At 36.7% G+C, this 23,448-nt stretch overlaps 1 protein-coding gene across 2 annotated transcripts in view; it reads left to right on the forward strand.

The window, feature by feature from the left end:
- Positions 1–23,448, forward strand: part of clip2 (CAP-GLY domain containing linker protein 2) — a 121,162-nt gene that overhangs the window by 91,979 nt on the left and 5,735 nt on the right. For both annotated transcript variants that reach the window (XM_028807126.2, XM_028807127.2), the window contains 5 exons: positions 1,409–1,492; positions 12,647–12,803; positions 18,145–18,304; positions 20,094–20,285; positions 22,140–22,202. In XM_028807126.2, the coding sequence (XP_028662959.1) occupies positions 1,409–1,492; positions 12,647–12,803; positions 18,145–18,304; positions 20,094–20,285; positions 22,140–22,202 (656 nt within the window). The remainder of the gene's footprint in view (positions 1–1,408; positions 1,493–12,646; positions 12,804–18,144; positions 18,305–20,093; positions 20,286–22,139; positions 22,203–23,448) is intronic.

The raw sequence follows: 23,448 nt of genomic DNA on the forward strand, positions 1-23,448 counted from the left end.
CTTCTCTTCTTTTGTCGGCATCTTTTCGCATTAAAACTGATTAAGTCAGTGTTTGTGTTGCAACTACTTTGTACGTTTTCCTTAATTTTTCACTTAAGCTGGCACTCAAGTCTTCAGTCTTCCTCAAGAATGATTTAAGATATAAGTAGGAGGACTGATGGTGAAGGTGGTAGGGATGAGAACGGCACCTGTAGAGTTGATTCTACAATAAAATAAAAAGAGGAATAGCCGAAAGCGGACAGTAGACGTCACATAGTATATGTGAACCAAATTTCAGGTCAATAGGTCAAACAGTTTGAGAGCTACAGGTGATTTAAAATCCTGGACAGACAAACGAACTGCCATGGTAGCATCTCTTATATATATTTCTCTTCTGGTTCGTCCTACTTCCACTTCAAAACCGGTCCCGCCCACACGCAGCCGACACAGCATTTCTTCGATTCCTATTCGTACTCTTCCAAACCCTTCCCCACACTACCTGTGGCTCCTCTTCAAAACCGGTCCCGCCCACACGCAGCCGATTCGTCCTCTTCCATGTCATGCACTATACTGGCCTGCTGAGCGTAATACACCCAACAAGTACTCGAGGTGCTGCAAGTAGCTTTACCACCTTTGCAGGAGCCACATATGTTAAAACATAGGGCGGGCGTCGCAACTATCTCAGATTACATCAACAAGATCTGCGCGTAGAACTATTAGACGCACTGCAAGCAAACGCTGAAAATAACAACGTACGTGTAGGCAAAATGATCATACTGTATTACCATCCACATTTCCAGGAAGTCCAAGATACATGCAACAAAACTATCAGGATGCCATGGCCATAGTACGTAAATTCGGAAAGCCTGATTTATTTATCACTTTCACATGTAATCCTGCTTGGCCGGAAATTCTACATGCACACTACGTCTTTCAAGAAGTATTTATTTCTTCTTGATTTCTGAATTCCTTTCTCACCGTTTTTCGTTCCTATTCTTACACCGCCGTATGCTATGGCGGGCATCAGCTATATTATATATAAAGATATGGAGTGAAAACCTACAGCCAATATGGCCTTCAAGAATCTGAGTAACACTCCTGATATAGTCTTCTTTGCCCTTTGTCGCCCCTTACCGAAGCTGTAACATAATGTAAATAAAAGTTGCTTGTAATGTTTTAAGTTGTCTTAATGTTTATACTAATTCAGTATCAAGCAGATATTAAAATCTTTAAGTTAGAAATGAATGGAAATAAGCAGTAGCATGGTTTAAATAACCTTAAACCAGTGAAAATATTGAGGTTCCTGAATATTTTCATTATTCCTTATTACAGTAAGCCTTGAATCCTTTGTTAGAGTGCCCTTAACATAATAAATAATAAAAATCATAATAATAACAATAATTCTTTACATATTGTTATCTGTCCACAGATCTAATGGAAAAGCTTTTGAAAAAGGAAAAAGAAGTCTCATCAATGTCTTCACAGATTGATGTTCTGAAGTCTCAAGTGACTTGTAAGTTCTGGAGGTGTGGAGGGACATTCTCTTTGCTCCGTGTTGTTTCCGTTTATCTGTTCTTCTCAAGTGGATTTTCTTTTTAATTTAGGATACTGTAGCTCTGTTACTTTATGAAGTGAATCATGTTCAGGTCTAGAAGCCAAACAGTTGCTGTGCTGCTTTCAGATTAACCATGACTATACATTTATGCAAATTGTTTTTAATCACTGACCAAACAAATGTTTGTTTGTGGCTTTGAAGTAGGATTATTTATCTGCATGTTTGATGAGCCAAGACAGTGATCAGCTTTGAAGTTAGACGTTACAGTCTGTACAACATCGTGGTGATATTAATAAAACAGCAAAGTGACAACACCTATAGGAAAAAAGTGACAAAATCTATATGGCATGGCAGCAAATCACAGTGGTGAGACATGGGGTTTCTTAATAATGCATCTGATCATGTAAAATATTAACTGAAATTTTAATATGAAGTCATCCTTAAATTGTTGCATTTTTGTTGTTTATCTCCTGCAAATCTGCACAGATTGAAATTGCACTCTCACCTGATGATCTCTGTTTGTCTCTTTTTCATTCAGTATACAGTACTTTACAAAGAACAAAATGTCACCATACTATCCATCAGAGACAAATCTTAGAGTCTCTTCTCTTCTTTTAAAAATATTTGGTTTGTGTTGTCTTCTGGCTGTCTTACATTTTAGTTGATAAGATCTGTTTAAGTATGCTATTTAAAGTTGTCAGTAAGTTTGGTCAATTTTGTAACAGTGTAACAAGCATTTATGTATGTTACATAATAAAAATGTTTTTTTTTTTTAATTAGTTAGAACATTAGAACACTCTAAACGAGAACAGGCCATTTGGCCCAACAAAGTTCGCCAGTCCTATCCTCTTATTTCATCCAAGAAATCATCAAGTCGAGTTTTGAAAGTCCCTAAAGTCTTACTGTCTACCACACTACTTGTTAGCTTATTCCAAGTGTCTATCGTTCTTTGTGTAAAGAGAAACTTCCTAATGTTTGTGCGAAATTTACCCTTAACAAGTTTCCAACTGTGTCCCTGTGTTCTTGATGAACTCATTTTAAAATAACAGTCTCAATCCACTGTACTAATTCCCTTCATAATTTTAAACACTTTAATCATGTCACCTCTTAATCTTCTTTTGCTTAAACTGTACAGTAATCCCTCGCTATATCGCGCTTCGCCTTTCGCGGCTTCACTCCATCACGGATTTTATATGTAAGCATATTTAAATATATATCGCGGATTTTTCGCTGCTTCGCGGGATTCTGTGGACAATGGGTCTTTTCATTTCTGGTACATGCTTCCTCAGTTGGTTTGCCCAGTTGATTTCATACAAGGGACGCTATTGGCAGATGGCTGAGAAGCTACCCAGCTTACTTTTCTCTTTCTCTTGCGCTGACTTTCTCTGATCCTGACGTAGAGGGATTGAGCGGGGGGCTGTTCGCACACCTAGACGATACGGACGCTCGTCTAAAAATGCTGAAAGATTATCTTCACGTTGCTGCACAGTGCTTCGCATACTTAAAAGCTCGAAGAGCACGTATTGATTTGTGCTTGAAAAACAAACTCTGTCTCTCTCTATCTCTCTCTCTCTCTCTCTTTGTCTGCTCCTGATGGAGGGGGTGTGAGCTGCCGCCTTCAACAGCTTTGTGCCGTGGTGCTTCGCATACTTAAGCCAAACAGCCCTATTGATTTGTTTGCTTTTCTCTCTATCTCTGTGACAGTCACTGCTCCTGACATGCACTCCTTTGAAGAGGAAGATATGTTTGCATTCTTTTAATTGTGAGACGGAACTGTCATCTCTGTCTTGTCATGGAGCACAGTTTAAACTTTTGAAAAAGAGATAAATGTTTGTTTGCAGTGTTTGAATAACGTTCCTGTCTCTCTACAACCTCCTGTGTTTCTGCGCAAATCTGTGACCCAAACATGACAATATAAAAATAACCATATAAACATATGGTTTCTACTTCGCGGATTTTCTTATTTCGCGGGTGGCTCTGGAACGCAACCCCCGCGATGGAGAGGGATTACTGTATAGGCTCAGCTCTTTTAATCTTTTCTCATAATTCAACCCCTGTAGCCCTGGAATCAGCCTAGTTGCTCTTCTCTGGACCTTTTCTAGCACTGCTATGTCCTTTTTGTAGCCTGGTGACCAAAACTACACACAGTACTCTAGATGAGGCCTCACCAGTGCATTATAAAGGTTGAGCATAACCTCCTGTGACTTGTACCTCACACATCGCGCTATATAACCTAACATTCTGTTTGCCTTCTTAATGGCTTCTGAACATTGTCGGGAAGTCGATAGTTTAGAGTCCACTATGACTCCTAAATCCTTCTCATAAGGTGTACTCTTGACTTTCCTACCGCCCATTGTGTATTCAAACCTAAAATTTTTACTTCCTATGTGTAATACTTTACATTTGCTGACATTAAATTTCATTTGCCACAAATCTGCCCAAGGCTGTATGCTATCCAAGTCCTTCTGTAATGATATAACAGATTCCAAATTATCTGCTAATCCACCTGTCTTGGTATTATCTGCAAACTTAACCAGCTTGTTACTTATATTCCTATCTAAATCATTTATATATATTAAAAATAGTAGCGGCCCTAGCACTGACCCCTGTGGAACACCACTCTTAACATCAGCCAATTCTGATGAGGTTCCTCGCAACATCACCCTCTGCTTCCTGTGTCTGAGCCAATTCTGCACCCATCTAAAACATCACCCTGAACCCCCACTTCTTTTACTTTGATGCCCAACCTCTCATGTGGCACCTTATCAAATGCTTTCTGAAAGTCCAGATAAATAATATCATATGCTCCACTTTGATCGTATCCTTTTGTTACCTCCTCATAGAATTCCAGTATGTTTGTAAAACACGACCTCCCTCTTCTGAACCCATGCTGACTGTTCCTAATAACTCCTGTCCTTGCCAGGTGTTGCTCAATCTTATCTTTAATAATTCCTTCCATTAATTTTCCTGTGATGCATGTTAAGCTTACTAGCCTATAGTTGCTTGGATCTGTCCTGTCACCCTTTTTATATAATGGGGTGATATTTGCCATTTTCCAGTCCTTTGGAATCTCCCCAGTGCACAGTGACTTCTTAAAAATATGTGTCAAGGGTTTATATATGTACTCGCTAGCTTCCTTAAAAAAGTTTGTAAGGCTTTTATGATCATCGTGATTTTCATTTTGCTTTTCAATAACATTTCTGGTTATTTAATCTAATGTTTACTCATGAGCACATTAGTGGCTCTGGTGCTGGGGCTAGCTGCACCCTTTCAGCATTCACTGTTGTTTGCCTAGATGTCTGCTCTGCTTATTGTTAAATGTCATTATTATGATACAATTACAAGAGAAAACTACACAAAAAAGGGCACATTAATAGGAAAACAACTTGGATATTTAAACTTATAGCAAAATGCATATTTTTAAATGTCTTAAAAATGTAAAATAAACACTTTATACATTTTTACATGCAAAATAAGGAACGATTTTAAATTAGCTAATTAATGTCATCTGTTAGAGACAAAATGACTGACTGATTGTGAAGTTACTTAGAAGAAAAATGTGTAGCCACATGGAGTCTCTGAGACTGAGTTTTAGAACCATTGGCCTAAAATATAGAAAAAAAAGCTTTATTTAAAAAGAACTGCACCCGCCTTAATCATTCTTAATGTACAGTATGTGTGTTCAAGCCTAACACCATTCGATATTTATTTTATATTTTTTGAACAGAGGTTCAGTATTTAGTACTCCAGATAATCTGTTTTTTTGAGTTTGTTTACTCTACTTGTATCTGTGTGGGTTTATTTCAGATAGTTCAGATTTCTCCTATATTCTAGAGATGGGCATGTTATATCTTGGTCATTATAAACCTGGCCTGATATTACTGTATGTTAGTGTACGTGCTTTTTTTCTCAGTGGCATTTTGATATTGTCTGCTCATTCATTGTAATTGAAAAACAAGATGTAAATGTTGATGGATATTTAGGTTGAGACCACCTCTTGTGTGACTCTAACTCTCAAAGTTAATTTTCTTACCAATCAAAAACAAAAACTGAAATATTAACAAAAAGAACAAGCACACAAAACACAATAAAAATTGTGTAACCTACTAGTCCTGTATGGGCCTTCCTAAGTTTTCCAGTTTTCCTAATCAATATCATTATTAGCTATACACTATGACTTATTTATAGTTGCCACCAACATAATTTTCTCACACCTTCATCATTCTATATTCTCTAGAAAGGATGAACACTTTTCTACCTTTTAAGAGAGCTGTTGTCCTCCTTTTCAAACCCTTTATGCTGAAGCAGGGTTAGTCATTTAAACTTCACATGGTGTTTACTTCAGAACACCCCCTTGGTGACAAGTGATAGACCTTGATGTCCTGAGACAGCTGAATCTTAAATACATCTTAAACAGCCAGGTACTTAGGCCAGCTAGTACCCAGCGGGTCTCCTACAATGTACTTTCAAGATGCTCTGTTACCATCTAGTGTGCCACCTAGCAGGACCCTAACTCCTTCATGTTAAGCTATAGAGGCCCTCAAAATGTGCCTAACCTCATTTTCATTTCAAGATTTGCAAGAAACTAAAATTTTAATACACCTCCTGACCTCTTAACATTAAGACACAAGTTTTTTTTTCAGAGCCATATACCCACTCTTTAGATTCTGTTCACCCTTGACAACAACAGTTATGAACACCAATAGGGTGTAAAAGGCTAGGAGAGGCCGCAGGTTTGTTGAAGAGAGTGGTTCTCTAATTTTAGCCCTGTCTTAGAACTGCCTTCCTCTCTTCACCTCTACATACTCGTTTTCCTCCCTCATTCCCATTGTCCCTATCTGGAGAAAGTCTCAGTTTCCTACATCAGTTTTGTAGCAGTAAAAATACATACAAGTGCATAGTATGGTTAAATTCTTACTTGCATGTCTGACCAATATGCAAGATGTCTCCACTCTACAGTGCCATGATAAGAATGTACTAAATTTCAAAACTTCATGTGGTTTAATATAAAACCAGTGCTTCTTTCAATTTCAACATGGAGTACCAACACCTTTCCGTAGCACCATGACATCTTTTTGCAAGTCTTAAGGGAGAACATACTGAAATCTTTATCAATTAATGATATGTCCTGGTGCTTTAAGCTTCACAAATCAGTCCAGTTTTTGAATGACTGTCACTGTATCGCTGTGATCAACATTTCGTCATACTGGTAGGGAGGTAGGAACAGGAACCTCTTCACGAATCTTCATGGAGGACTCCCCTGCCATCCTTACACTTTGATTGTGTTGATGTGTCCTGGCACTCGAAGCTTCATAAGGGACTCTTCTTAAATCCCCCCACCCTCCAAACACGATGATTGAATGTCATTGTATCGCCATAAAAACAGTAATTTCATGCATCTTCGAGCACTGTATAAAACAGAAATCAGCTCAGGTTTCCATTACCACTTGTAGGAATGCAGAAGCAAATGTGTAGTAAAGGAAGATATCAGATGTATTGATGGAAATGATTGCTGGGAGAGTTTAAATTAGCAAGGATGCCCTTCCTATTTATATTATTAGCCTCATCTGTCTGTTCATACTATGGGCAATGGTATAGTGTCTTTCTTGGTTAGGTGATCATCAGATCAAAACATTTTTTTTCAGTGTTATCCCATTTATTTGAAATTAAAAAAAATCTTTAAGCAACTCTTCAGTATGCCTGATTGGAGATTCTGGTAACTCTACATACACTCTGTAGATTTGTTTTAAACTGAGAAAGATTTAAATTTGACATAAAAAGAACTAGTAACAGCTTTCTTGACTTTTACCAGTATGAACGGTGTTCTTAGGTTACACAAATTATATTACAGTTTTCTCAGTACACGTGACAATAATGACCCTATAAACCTAGAAAGCATTGGAGTGCCAGGATAGTCGACTGTGTGTGCGATTTCCGTCATGTGTGGCAGGATCAGTTTTGTCGTTTCTCAGTACCCATAGTTTCCCAGCTGACTTTATTGTGATGTCATAATTGAGGGCGGTGTCCTTCATAATAGTGCTGAGCGATGTTGAGCATGTATTCGCGCTAGTAGTGTTGTTGCCGTAGTTTTATTTTAATTGTTATAGGTCGTTTATGAAACCATTGCGGGGCATGCTGCTTGTAGCATTTGTGTTGTCGATCTATGCTGTGAAAATCTCTGCTTGGCGCATTGCTGAACTCCGTTGTTTCAATAAATATTTTTACAGTCAGAGAAGTAGCGAGTTATAAAACATAGAATGTGGCAAGGAATTAATCAACAGCCTTATGGTTGAACGATCACTGCTTTACATACTAGTTTACAGTTTATACATTTTGTTAATTCGAAGCTGTTGCAAGTGACTGCAATATGTAACATAACATATTATCTTTGTGCCTTACATATTACGCACTTTTGTTAGAATTTCACAAATTGTCTTTTCCTCAACTCATTTGTTTTTGTCTTGTTATTTGGTTGGGTAAGTTCTTAGTAAACCAATAGTTCACTCTTTACTTTTGCTTAAAGTTCATTACAGTACTTGCAGTTTACTTTTTTATACTGTATATTTTAAGTTGTTCATGCTTGTCTTATAGATGAGTAAAATGCATATTAGCATTGCTGCACCTTTGACTTGGGTTCAAAGCATTTGCTGGACTGGGTAATTTATGTAGGGATAGTTGGGTTTTTCAATTACGTCACATAGCCATCCATACTCTCATCCTACTTTCAAAATTACAGATTTGCAGGGAGCCGGAGCAAATCCTAGCATAACTGGGACCCACACGACAAAGTTCATAACAGATTACATAAAACTTAAAGTGCTTCTTTGGTATGTGGTCATACCTTGTGTACAGCGTGAGGTGGCATGGTCACTGAACTTGTTCTCCCCAAACAGTGATCCAGTAACACTAGCTCCTGTATGAGCTTACATGTTATTCAGAATCTGTAAATCAACTTGATTAGTATTTGGTTGTTTTGTCTTTCATTTCTATCTTTTGGGTTTCTTTGTAGTAAATTAATTTCTATAAAATAGTATATTTTCTTAAGAACCATTACTTCCACTGAAATCTGTAAATGGGACATTTTGACATTTTAATAGCTCTACTGGGTAATGGCCCTAGTTGACTAAAGTATAGCAGATGCATTCAACAATGTCATTTGTAGCAGTACAGCAGAGTTTTTGTGTGGGAAGCTATAGCAGGAGCACACTAGCCTTATTTAATTAAATTTAGTTTATCCCTTAATATTTTTTTTTTAACTGAATTCACGTTTAAAGTTCTGACAACATTTACATATACAATGTTGCAAAAGTAAATCCCATAACCTTATAAAATATATATACATAAAATATATTCAAAAACAACAATAATGCAGGTATACAATACAATAATACAAATATCTTTGATATACAATACAGTAAAAATAGAATACATACTTTATATATACAGATTATGGATTATTAGTTATAGGCACCATGAAGCCATCCACAGTTCACTAGCCATCTTATGACAAGGATTATATTGCATTCACTGATTTGCTTTCCTGACCTTGTCTTCTCCTACCTGACCTCACACTCAGTCTGCTGTAATGGTACTCCATTCCAATCCCATCGTTTAATGTGAAAAGGACAGCATGCTGACTCTCCACTTCCCTATTATTATTAAGCCACATAGGTTTGTAGGTTCAGTATTGTCACATGTACAATGAACAATGAAATTCTTATTGGCATGTTGTAATCAACGTGCAGCTTGCTGCCATTCTCCAGCACCGTGATTAGTAAGTATAGCAACCTTACCCTCATACTTTTGTTTTAGTTATCTGAACTAACTTTGAACATAGAATTACATCCTGACAAATAAAACTTTAAAGTTATGTAAAGCATTACATTAGACTAATCAGAATTGATGACTGAGATATCCATATTCAAGTTAAGACAGAACATACATTTGAGTCTTAATGTTAAGTTCTAAATATACCTTACTTACAAGTATCTCCCCTCTCTCATGGTTGAAAAAATATTTGTTTGACTTCATGTGATTTGATTACAGTTTCACATACAAAATTGTTCAATGAAATTTCAAATACAGCACATTATTAGCAGATATTGCATTCTTGAGAACAGTACTGCCAGTGTAGTGATACTTTCCTTCCTTGAACTGGGGCATTCCATATGCCATTTCTGTAGTGCTTTCTCACTTACAGATTCTGAGACCTTCTGCTGCAAAGTGCCCCGTAGGAGTCTTTGGATAACATGGCAGCTTGTGGCTTCAAGTGGAATCCTTTATCCTCTGATCATTTAAACTTGCACATTTCACATGGCTGAGATTCCTGGATTTACAGTATCAGTGAGAGCAATGGAAAGAGTTGGACATTTTTCTTATAAATACAACATTTGGTTATTGTGAAAAGTGATAAACTATTTAAAATTTTACAGCCATTAAACAATTAATGAAAAAAATATACAAAATGGAACAAAAGAGCAGAACGCTTATGTTAGTGTCATAATTCAGGTAGCCACACTGATATTACACTCTGCTAAGTTGTGTTGCAATGACCAAAGAGAAGCCCATCTGAGGCACTCTGACTTCTTTTGGCTGCTCCCGTTAGGGGTTGCCACAGCGGATCATCTTCTTCCATATCTTTCTGTCCTCTGCATCTTGTTGTGTTTATACCCATCACCTGCATGTCCTCTCTCACCACATCCATAAACCTTCTCTTAGGCCTTCCTCTTTTTCTCTTGCCTGGCAGCTCTATCCTTAGCATCCTTCTCCCGATATACTCAGCATCTCTCCTCTGCATATGTTCAAACCAACGCAATCTCGCCTCTATGACTTTGTCTCCCCTCTAATGTACTCATTTCTAATCCTATCCATCCTCATCACACCCAATGCAAATCTTAGCATCTTTAACTCTGCCACCTCCAGCTCTGTCTCCTGCTTTCTGGTCAGTGCCACCGTCTCCAACCCATATAACATAGCTGGTCTCACTACTGTCCTGTAGACCTTCCCTTTCACTCTTGCTGATATCCATCTGTCACAAATCACTCCTGACACTCTTCTCCACCCTGCCTGCAGTCTCTTTTTCACTTCTCTTCCACAGTCCCAATTACTCTGTACTGTTGATCCCAAGTATTTAAACTCGTCCACTTTCGCCAACTCTACTCCTTGCATCCTCACCATTCCACTGACATCCCTCTTATTTACACACATATATTCTGTCTAGTTCCTACGGACCTTCATTCCTCTCCTCTCTAGAGCATATCTCCACTTCCAGGGTCTCCTCAACCTGCTCCCTACTCTCACTACTGATCACAATGTCATCAGCAAACATCATAGTCCATGGGGACTCCTGTCTAATCTCATCTGTCTACCTGTTCATCACCATCACAAATAAGAAAGGTCTCAGAGCTGATCCCTGATGTAATCCCACCTCCACGTTGAATGCATCCATCACTCATACCCCAGACCTCACCACTGTCAAACTTCCCTTGTGCATATCCTGTACAACTCTTACATACTTCTCTGCCACTCCCAACTTCCTCATACAATACCACAACTCCTCTCGAGGCACCCTGTCATATGCTTCCTCCAGGTCCACAAAGACCCAATACAACTCCTTCTGGCCTTCTCTATTCTTCTCCATCAACACCCTCAGAGCAAACATCGCATCTGTGGTACTCCTTCTTGGCATGAAACCATACTGCTGCTCACTAATCATCACCTCACTTCTTAACATAGCTTCCACTACTGTTTCCCATAACTTCATGCTGTGGTTCGTCAATTTTATCCCCCTGTAGTTACTGCAGTCCTGCGTATCCCTCTTATTTTTAAATATCAGCACCAGTACACTTCTTCTCCACTCCTCAGGCATCCTCTCACTTTCCAAGATTCTATTAAAAAGTCTGAGGCACTCTGACAATTCACTCTGTGAATTATGAGACAGCACAGTATAGTGAATCACATGCCATCTAGTGGCTGCAAGGAGATTTACATCATTACAGTCAAACCAACAAAGTGGCGGCAAGGAGCTCAGTTGTAATGGAAAATCGAGTATTTGGAAGCATCTTTAGGATTTTGTCATCCTTTTGGAATGGCCAATAGATAATAATACCTTTCAAAGATGTGCTTGAAAATAGAAGTCTAATAATATGTTAAAAGTTTACAGCCATCCTGGAATTGTGCAGACGAGTCATCCTGAGCAAAGCATCTTATTAGTTTGTTAACCAGCATTTTCCAATACAGGGTCACAGAAATGTCAGAATCTGTGCTGGCAACTAGAGCTAATCCTGGATAGGATGCAAGTTCACCATTTAATATATACACACAATCATTTGGCCAATTTAGTGTCACCAAGTTGCTGAAACTGCTTGTTTTAGGGATGTGGCAGGAAACATGTATCCACACAAATCCCAGACAATTTTGGGGAAATAATTCAAAGTGAGTTGACCTGTGAGGCAGCAGTGCTAGCCAGTTTGCCACTATTCCACACCTGAGATGACAAGAGCCCCTCCTTTTTTACATTGCATTTGCTTTAAGCTACTATAAATCTCAGTTGTATTTAATTTTCTTTAGATGAATATTCAGTTATTACAAGAAATAAGTTTTCATACTTACTCAGTTCTACATCCTTAGGTACACTATTAATAAAATAGCCTTTGCAACTTAACATACATCTTTATATTGATGATTTTCTGATTTTGCCTTATGATTTGACATAAAATGCCAAATGTGATGCAATATGTGTGACTACATTATTAGTAAGCCATGGTATTGAGCTAGGCATCCTCCACTCTACCAAATATACAATCCTTTTTTCTTTTTCTTTCTAATCTTGCACAAGGGTCAGCTGATTCATTGGGTCAAATCCAATTTGCTTAGCTTACTTTCTGTTTTACCTTATTAATTAATCCCTTGTACATAGTGACGTCTACAACACCCTCTACGCAGACTGACTTTTATTATAGTAATTTTATGAATTTACATTCAAACGGAATTTTTGAAACCTTTGGTGATGTGTGTTATCAACTTATTACCTGCTGTATTGTAATCAGTGTGTTAACAAAATATTAGGATTATGTATTTTGATTTTTTCTTTTGTTTTTACCCTCTTCATAGCCCTGGAGAGCAAATATCGTTCTGCTGATAAGAAGGCAGAGGCAACTCTAAAAGAGAAACTTCGACTGGAAGCCGAGCTAGAGTCCTTGGTGAAAAAGTCCCATGATGCTTCAGGCCAGCTAGTTGTCATCAGCCAGGAGCTTCTGAGGAAGGAGAAGTGAGAGGTTTCCTTGAAATTGTTTGTCATAGTTGGATGAACATTTTTAATAGTATAAAGGAAAAAATGTCTCTCTGTATATATTTATATATTTTTTTGCATTTTATTGCATTCTAGATTTAACTCTTTATTGACACAATTTAAACTTTTTTTGAAATTCTTGATAATATAATAAATTTGCAGCAGTAGTTTTATTGAAATGCTTATATGGTCTTCTAATCTACTGTAAATTACTTGAAGCATAAAATATGGTGCTGTATATATTTGCTTTGGTAGCGATATATCAGGAAGGATAACAGAACTGACTTTCACAAAAACAGTATTAATAAAGTTAATATAAATCTCATACAGTTGAATAGTATAAGTTCAACAGGGCAGGGCAATGTTTTTGAGAAATACATTAATAGATCGCTACACTCACATTACTACTTATAGTAATTATAGTATAAATGAGAATGATTACTCTGTGTCTTAAGAGAAGTAGTCCTGTCAAATACTTTATAATGAATTCTGTTTGGGAAAGCAGTTTTTCATGAAAGAGTCAGCCTTACAGTTTTTATTGAAATTGTAATTGAATAAGCCAAGCTAAACCAAGTCACAGAAAACAGTGTTAAAGCACTAAACTCTCTTTAGCAGTTAATTTCAATTTTAATCATGTTTACAAGTAGGATATGAAAAGAACAGCTCTCAGCAGATGTTTTATATCAATAGGAAATTGACATATCTTGTGACACTTTCATTTCTGTTTCAAGATGGGAATAGTATACTATAGAGATGACATTTGGGATAAGTCTATTTAGACAATTTCACAGCCATTTAAATTCTTCTCTCAAGTATATTATGAATATGATTTTGGTCCTAATTTTTTATGGCAGAAGACTATCGTAGCAGTATCATGCCTTATTCATACTACAAGTTGTTTCCTTCTTGACTGAAACCAGCAGAATCAGGCTGACTAGCCCAGCCACAAATAAGAAAAACAAATTCCTAATATTTGACTCTCCTAATTTATGAGCAGCACTTTGACTTTTATTTCAGTAGTGTTCGTATACAATTGTAACCCACTGGACAAGATGAATTACTCCCCCTTAGAAGGTCTGTTAATTTTCTGCACAGTAAATTTACCATTATGGATAATCAGTATCTCAATTTTTACAGAAGCAATACATCTGGATTCAATAGAAATACTAGAGGGTCTTTGTAAAAATTAATAAAGTAATTTCTACAGTAGAATGACTGGAAAATGAGACTTATCGTCCCTGTCTGGAATGGGAAGGATAATCACCTAGATTGCAGCAACTACAGGGGGTTAACACTGCTCTCAGTGCCAGGTAAGGTCCTTGCTAGGTGATTCTCAATAGGATCCATGATCGCATGCTCTGTGCTCACCTACCAGCAACTGGAGCATTCTGGTTTTACGCCAAAGAAGTCTACCATCGACCATATCACTGAAGGTTCTCATGGAGCGCAAACGCAAATATTAGCAGAGTTTCTTTGTAGTCTTTGTTGATTTTCGTAAAGTGTTTGACTCAGTTGATGAAGCTGTCCTTTGGTACTCAAAAGACTTGCATTCAAAACGCATGTACTGTATAGCACTTGTTCTTTGGTTTATATTCATAATCAAAAAAGTGAGGGACATTTACAATTCATAAGACAGGAAATAAGAAACAGATTCCAAGAATACAATCTTACATATTTGTTGCTTCCAGATAATGGATCTACAATAGGGGTAATTTAATAATATTTTCACATGGAATTATTTTTCAAAAATCCACACTAAACAGTAACTGTTTAACTGTTGTAGTAGTAAGAAAAACATGCCAGCATTCAATTAACTGTTAACAGCCATGGGTGTAAGTTTGCTGCATTACTAAGGTATGTGCTGTAAGATTGATTTTAACAATAAATGTGTGGTGTTACTGCAGTGGGTTGGCACCCTGCCCGGGATTGGTTCCTGCTTTGTGCCGTGTTGGCTGGGATTGGCTCCAGCAGACCCCCGTGACCCTGTGTTCGGATTCGGCGGGTTGGAAGATGGATGAATGGATGGATGGAGGTGTGGTGTTAATCTTAAACTTATTTAAGTGTCGTTTTTGTTCAGCAAGCATATCGATTAGGAATATTTTAATTGGTTTAGCTAAGTATTATAATGTGCCCAAGGTTAGAAGCATGTCATTGGTTTTGGTAATTTTAATATTGTGCCCATATGTTTAAAAGGGTAATTCTCCACTTTAAGGATAAATCCTGTCATTAGCCATTTTTGACTAGTGACTGTGGTTAGGATGTAATGAAATCTAATTTAAATGTTTTTGATGGAGATTTAACTTTTATGTCTGCAGAACAGTGACTTATGAAACTGACACAGCCCAATTCTGTTGAAGGGGAAGTATCGGTGTCCATCAAATAGCATAATAGTTGCCACAGCCCTGCAAGATGATATTAATCTTTAACATTTGACACACCCCTATCATTAATGTAATTCAATCAAAATTTATATTAAGATTGAAACAAGGAGCTAAACCTGAAGAAGATAAATTTTTTATTCTAGGCCTGATAAAACCTTTTGAAATAAGATATATTAAGTATATTGGGTCAACAAAGTGGGATCAAATGGTCATGTTCATGCAGTTAGCATTGTCACAAAACACATCTGATCAGATAAGCAGTATGTGTACCTTTAATTTAGTGCTTTGAGGAATGTAAATGCTCACTAATATGTGTCACAGTAATGAGAGGAAGTATTTCTTATGCACATTGCCGAAGCCTAAATGTTATTTTAAAGCTACCAGTGAAAAGCTCATCTAGCTTAGTTCCAGTTGCATGGTTCTTTTGTTCTGAATGGAAAAACAAAAACCTTATAGACATTGTATATTTTCCGGGAAATCAACTCTTTCTTTATGTGCAGAAAATAGAATGTGGATTCTGGCATCTTGTATGCTGTAATTTTCCACCCTTTGTTACAATTCTAACCTGGATACTGCTCCCCATTTTAGTCTAAAACCAGTCTCTGCATCAAGTTTAGTTTGATTAATGTGGTTAAGAGGAATAAGTCTTGGAACTAATTAGGGAATCAGTGATTGTTTCATTTGAAGTAATGAAGAATATTATACAACAAGAACAACATTTATTTCTATAGCACATTTTCATACAAACAATGTAGCTCAAAGTGCTTTACATGATGAAGAAAGAGAAAAAAGACAAAATAAATAATTAAAATTAGGGAACACTAATTAACATAGAATAAAAGTAAGGTCTGATGGCCAGGGAGGACAGAAAAAGCAAAAAAAAACTCCAGACAGCTAGAGAAAAAAAAAATAAAATCTGCAGGGGTTCCGAGGCCACCCAGCCCCCTCTAGGCATTCTACCTAACATAAATGACCTCAATCAGTCCTCATTGTATTCAGGGTTCACATGGAAGAACTTGATGATGACAGTCATGTGGACTTCTGGCCTTTAATCCATCAATGTAAGGACATCACGGTGCTTTAAGTAGGTGGTGGTGGCGCAGATCGCCACCACAGAAAACCGGAAAAAGAACAGAAGAGAAAGTAGGGGTTAGTACGGATTTTGTAGCCATCATGAATAATAATCATAATTAATTGAATATACAGAGCATCAGGATTTAACTAAAATTAAGATATGAGAAAGCCATGTTAAAGTAATGTGTTTTCAGCATTGTTTTAAAGAGCTCCACCGTATCAGCCTGGTGAATTCCTATTGGCAAGCTATTCCAGATTTTAGGTGCATAACAGCAGAAGGCCGCCTCCCCTCTTCTTTTAAGTTTAGCTCTTGGAATTCTAAGTAGACATTCATTTGAAGATCTAAGGTTACGATTTGGAGTGTAAGATGTAAGACATTCTGAAATATAAGATGGAGCGAGATTATTTAAGGCTTTGTAAACCATAAGCATTATTTTAAAGTCAATTCTAAATAGCACAGGTAACCAATGTAGTGACATGAAAACTGGGGTGATGTGCTCGGATTTTCTTTTCCGAGTTAAGATTCTAGCAGCTGCATTCTGCACTAGTTGCAATCGATTGATGTCTTTTTTTGGTAGTCCTGAGAGGGAGTGCGTTACAGTAATCTAGCTGACTGAAAACAAAAGCGTGAACTAATTTTTCAGCATCTTGCAATGTTATAAGAGGTCTAACTTTTGCTATATTTCTTAATTGAAAAAATGCTATCCTAGTGATCTGATTAATATGTGATTTAAAATTCAGGTCAGAGTCGATAGTTACCCCTAAATTCTTTACCTCCGTCTTCACTTTTAATCCTAATGCATCAAGTTTATTTCTAATAACCTCATTATATCCATTATTGCCAATCACTAAAATTTCTGTTTTCTGTCTATTTACTGTAGTTTGAGAAAATTACTACACATCCATTTGGTAACACAAGTGAGACATTGTATCAGTGAATCAAGAGTGTTGGGGTTGTCAGGTGCTATTGATAAATACAGCTGTGTGTCATCAGCATAGCTGTGGTAGCTCACGTTATTCCTTGAGATAATCTGACCAACGGAAGCATGTAAATTGAAAAGACCAGTGGACCCAGGATAGAGCCTTGTGGAACACCATATAGAATATCATGTGTCTTTGAAGTATAATTACCACAACTAACAAAGAATTTTGTACCTGTCAGGTAGTATTCAAACCAATTTAAGACACTACCAGAGAGGCCCACCCATTGACTAAGGCGATTTCTAAGAATATTGTGATCAATGGTATCAAATGCAGAGAACAGATAAACGGCCTCTGTCTGCATTTGCCTGCAAGTCATTTACTACTTTAACGAGTGCATTTTCTGTACTGTGATTTGTTCTGAAACTTATCAAGAATAGCATGTTTATTGAGGTGATCATTAAGCTGCATAATGACTGTCTTCTCTAGAATTTTACTTAAGAAAGGCAGGTTAGAAATAGGTCTAAAATTTTCCAAAGCAGAGGAGTCAAGATTATTTTTCTTCAGCAGGGGTTTAACTACAGCAGTCTTAAGACAGTCTGGGAAGACCCCGTATCTAATGACGAGTATAGAGTTTTCCATTGTTTATACATTTGCTCTAGTTGTAGTGCTTTTAAAACTTCAATATTTATCTGCCTTTTTGAGCAAGATATAACAGCCCATTTCTCCTGTTATTTTTTTCATAGCTGGTGATGCCAGATAGACACTTCATGACAATACCATCCAAATAAACTAATAAACTGTATACTGTATCTAATTCTAGTCAAATTCAAAAACTTAACATTATAATTTTAAATTATAAAATTGAAACTCTTCAAAAACACAGAATCATTTTTTATTCTTTGTTTAATCCTTGTTTGCTTGTTGTTGTTTTTTTTTTCCAGGAGCTTAAACGAGCTGCGTGTGCTATTACTAGAATCTCCACGACACTCTCCTGGTCTGGACCGTGATTTGAGCCGTGAAGTACACAAGGCAGATTGGAGGCTGAAAGAGCAAAAACTTCAGGATGATATCAAACGACTTCGGGAAAAGTTGCATCAGCTGGTGAGATACTGTATAGTAAACAGTTTTAGGAATGAGAGTTACTTTAAGGCAGTGAAATGGTTATGGAGCTTGGGCATGTTTTTTTTTTTTTTTTTTTTTTTATTTTATATTTTCCTGAATTCATCAGAATGTCTGTTCATTATGACCCTGGACAATTATATTTGACAATTATGTTTCTTTACCTCAGTCTCACTATATTTGAGCTTTACTCTCAATATTTCACAACTTGTTTGTCAATAACTTGACTTATGGTGATAAGTACATGTGTGCCACATTTCAAGCCTGTGGCTTGGAAAACAAAACAGTGCATAAATAACAATCACACACACACATTGTGCATTATAGATACAAAGGCACAAATCCACATGTGAAAAAAGCCTTAATGAATATGTCATCTTCAAAGTGTCAAAGTACAATGCCCTCAATTTAAGGATAATATCCTTTTTTGTATTTTAAAGATAACAATATTAAACTGGAAGTAATTTGTTTTAATGTATATTTTAACTGGGAGAATACTTGCTTTCCTCCCTGGGTACCATGCCTTGCATAGATGGTGTTTTCATGTAAACCACAATACTGTACATGTAAAGGATGCAAATTGGAATCATATTCTTCTAACCCTGGAGTATTATGGTTGGAAGTTGCCATTGATCCAGAAAGAAAAACAAGTGGTTAGTGATAATAAAAATAATAATTCTTTACATTTATATACACTTTTCTCAATGCTTAAAGCGCTTTAGTAAGTGGGAAGCCACTACACATTAGTCACACTAATGTGTAGAAGCCACCTGGATTATGTGATGGCAGACAGTATGCTCACCACACATTAGCTGTTAGGTGGTGAAGCAGTGGGAGAAATAGCCACTTAGAGGCAGGGGATTATTAGGGGGTCAGAATTACTAGGCCATGATGAACAATTTAGTTAGTGTTGCTGCTTCACAATCTCACATCTAGATGTGGCAAATGTCCAGTTTGCACATTTTTCTTCCAACAACAACAACAATGTGCAGGTTAGGTTAATTTGCAATTCCAAGTTGGCCTCTTGTGAGTGTGAATGTAGGCGTATAGGTGTGAAAGTAGGTTTTGAATTCTTGTATTCAATATAAACAAAGGTTTTGTTTGTGGATAATGGAAACAATACAACTGGATACAATTTTTCCCATGGATATTAAGCTTATACTTACCCTTAAAAAATGTGGTAAAGGGTTTTGTTAGTCATTTGGTGGCATCTGTGTTGTAATTCTAAATACACATTTGAAAACAGGGCTGCAAGTACCATTTTTTGAAAAATGCCTTTTTATTTATGGTTAAGTAGTTATTGTGTGATTTGAAATATTTACCGTTTCATCCTCATATCCCTTTCTGAAAAACATATTTGTAGCTATTTTTTTTAAACTGTGCTCTAAAACCATAATTAAGGGTAATATAATCATAGAAGTAGAAAAACAGTAATGAGAACACCTTAATGTATTCCAAAAATGGTAGAATTTGACAAAAATGTAACATATCTTTCTGAAAACACATTATGCAGATATGTCTGTGTGAAATTTTAAGACATCATTTAATATGTACGAACACTCCATACAAAGTGGATATCTTCATTAAGTTTTAAGAATTTATATTCATGAGTGGACTGTGTGCTCCATTAGCTTGCATTGCAAAAAATTTGAGAAGGTGCAGTTTTGTGTAAAATTACTAAATGAATGTCTGGGTTAAGTGATTTTTATAAGATCCTAATAATGTAATGTGAAGTAAGTCTTCCTAATTTGTACTTCTCACTGCACTCCAGGACAGAGAGAAATCGGTTCCAGACCATAGGCGATACTCTATGATTGATTCAACAGCATCTGAAACAGAAGTTTTGAGACTTCAGCAACGGCTTCTTAGCACAGAGGATGCACTCTGGAATGCCTTGGACCATAACCAACAGGTGGATAAGTTGGTAGAAGCTATGCGAAACCATAATCCTGACAAAATGCAGGTAAGATTATATAGGCAAATTGTGAGTAATGGGTATGAGTAGCAAATGATGTATTTTTAAATAAGCCTTTCAAGGTACAAACATCTGCAGCAATTTTCAAAAGAACATTATCATATAGTAAGGAAGATCAGAGAAGTTAGGAAAAAGAAAAGCCATAACAAACAGATGGAACAATGGAAAATACAGTACTTAAGGACTGTAGATCCTTTTCCCATATTACATTTGACCTCTGTTTTATGAAGTTTCAGTTTTTGATTATGGTAATGCAACTTCTGAAGAATGCAAGCTTCAAAACTATTAATACAATTGAATCACCATAACGCATTAATAGTCATACAAGAGTGAAGAAAACATTAACTGTGATAAAATAACCAGTTTAGAAATTGAATTAGAATCCTATGATCCTGCAAATTTGCTGTACTCTTGCATGGAATCTTTGTTTCTAATGCACATTGGCTGTTACAGCATGATCAGTTTAATTCAAAAAACAAATTTTAATCCTGGGACATAGAAATCGTGGAAATTGATGAACTATTACAAAACATAAAAATACAATATGCTCTAGCAGTCCTTTTCTGCTCATTTCCTTGTAATAGGTAATCCATCCATTTTCTTAACCTGCATACTCAGGGAAGCGCCTCAAGAGTCATTTCCCAACAATCACTGGGTACAATGCAGGAGCGGCTCTTGGAATTGGCAACAGTCCAACACATTGTGAATAAACACAAACACCTGGGCCAATTTAACAATACCAGTTCACCTAACTTGTGTGTCTTTGGACTTTTTTAGGAAACCCATGTGAACACAGAGAGAACACACAAACTCCATGCAGGTAGCAGCTGGGGCAAGACCCATGGTCTCCTTGTTGCAAACCACTGTGCCAGCCTGCCATAAGTAATCTTCCCAAGAAATATATGTTTCAGTACTAAAATACTCATCTCTGGAGTACTACAGTTTTCTTTTCAACGGATTTTCTTAATTAAAAGCTTTTTTTCCTATAAATAAATCCTGCTATTGTATTATTTACTTATTTATACTGTCATATTTCTGATATTATAGTAGATATTTGATGATGAACAGGCACTCGGGTACAAATGGAGCCAAGTTATCTGGTGGTTATTTGTTACTGTTAATTAGCAGTTTCTTAAAAACGTGTGAAAACTGCCTTTTAAGATTAAAAAAGCAATTAAATTTAGTGACCTTTATCAAGTTAGTTCGCTAAAATTGAGCTCAAAATGATACTGGCAGTTGATCACAGAGTGAACACGCACACACACCCAGGCCAGTTTAAAAGCACCAGTTCATCCAACCTGCATGTGCACCAGGAAATGGCTAGGAAATTTGGTTTGCAAATTTAGGGGGTGAGGGAGTGGAGCTGCTGCCTTGTGGACCCACTGTCTTGGGTTCATATCCCTCTCTTGATCCAGGTGGAGTTTGTATATTGTCTTTGTGTCTGCATAGATTATCCTCAAGGTATTCCAGTTTCCTCTTACATCCCTAGCAATTTACAGAATAGGTTGATTGGTAATTCTAAAGTGTGAGTGAGTATGAGTGAGGGTGAGCACTATGGTGGACTGGCATCCAGTTCAGGGCTCTTTCCTGCTCTGCCAGCTGTGTTGTCAGGATAGGCTGAGGTGCCTATCACCATGAATTGACTTTGTGAAACAGGAGAATGTATTATAAAATAAAAAAGTCTGTAGTCATTGTTGCAATGCAAGTCTGTAATTGAGAATCCCTGCTCTAAGCATTTAAGATCAGTTTGTGAACTAGAGTAGTTCATTATTATGATGCATTTTTTTAATTGTGCTCGAGTTAATATATGTGATTTTTTTTTTTATTTTCTTTTTGATAAAGGCTATAGGAAACCCTACTTCAGCCAATGGGATTCACCAACAGGAGAAAACTTTCATACAGGAGGTTAGTTTTTGACACTATTTGTTATAGTAAAAATTATTGAAACTTTCCCTTGAATATTCACAACATACTATCATGAGCAGAACTTCTTTTCAGTCAGGCATATCTAAGGGGATTACATGTAAAACAGAATAAATAAGCCTGTGCTCTTCTATTAGTATTCCTGGCTTATTTTTGTCATTTCAAAGAATAGAGCTTGTTATTTAACTTAGACTATTTTTGTGTACTTTATTACCTAAACCTTGTAAGAATTAGCTCAAGTTACTGGGCATACTACTAGTGGGTATACTTTGCTATTCAATCTCAGTAGAGTGCATGGCAGTGCTATATGTAGCACTTTCACCATTTGGGACTTGGATGCTGGTTTGATTCCTGGCTGATGCGCTTTCTGTATGGAGTATGTTTGTGTTCTCCCATGGATAAGTTTGGCATCCTTCTTGGGATATCAGATGTATCTCATTGTTCAAAAACATACTGTTGGGCACTTTAGCCAACTGTAAGCTGAATCAGTGTAAGTGGTGATGAGTGTGTATGAATGTGCCTTACTGTAGAATGGAATCTTGTCCAGTTTTGCTTCATTTCGTGGTAATGTTATAACTTGTAGTTCTGCGTGATTATATATTGAAAAACCTTACGTGAGGAGAGTGAATAGATCAATGGATAGGACTCTTTAAACTATTTTTTAAATATAATATACCGTAAATTAAAGTGAATTATTTAAAGACAATTGACCTCATGTTTGCGAGTATACTTTTTAATGCTAAAATTAATCACATATTTCTTAGTTTAGCTGTTGTATAGTACTCTTAACTTACTAATGTGAACCCAGCAAGAGTTTCCTTCAGTATCACAATACCTGTGGTCATCTTTCACACAAAAACATCAAAAATACGGCCAGAGAAAGCATCTCAAAATGCAGTGCAAGAGAGTATTTGGCACTGGTTGTGCTAGTTAGGAACTCATTCATCTGAGAGAATAAAATTAAAAATGAATGAACTTGTGACAAATATTGAAAGCAAATGAAAATCAAAACAATTGTATTTGGTGTAGTCTTGTTTGTTTTCTTTCAGTTTTGTGATGATCATTTCTTTACAAAAGTACATAGGTCTTCTATTGGGGAAAACCACAGAAAGAGCACATAAGTTCACAAACATACTAGCAGTACAAAAACTGTACAAAACATAATTCCTGTCCCATTACAATCATACACTGGTTGAGATAAGCCAGCAGCTGCAGGAAACCTCAAGAA

The sequence above is a fragment of the Erpetoichthys calabaricus genome, chromosome 8, assembly GCF_900747795.2.
Source record: "Erpetoichthys calabaricus chromosome 8, fErpCal1.3, whole genome shotgun sequence".
In the NCBI taxonomy this organism is placed as follows: domain Eukaryota; kingdom Metazoa; phylum Chordata; class Cladistia; order Polypteriformes; family Polypteridae; genus Erpetoichthys; species Erpetoichthys calabaricus.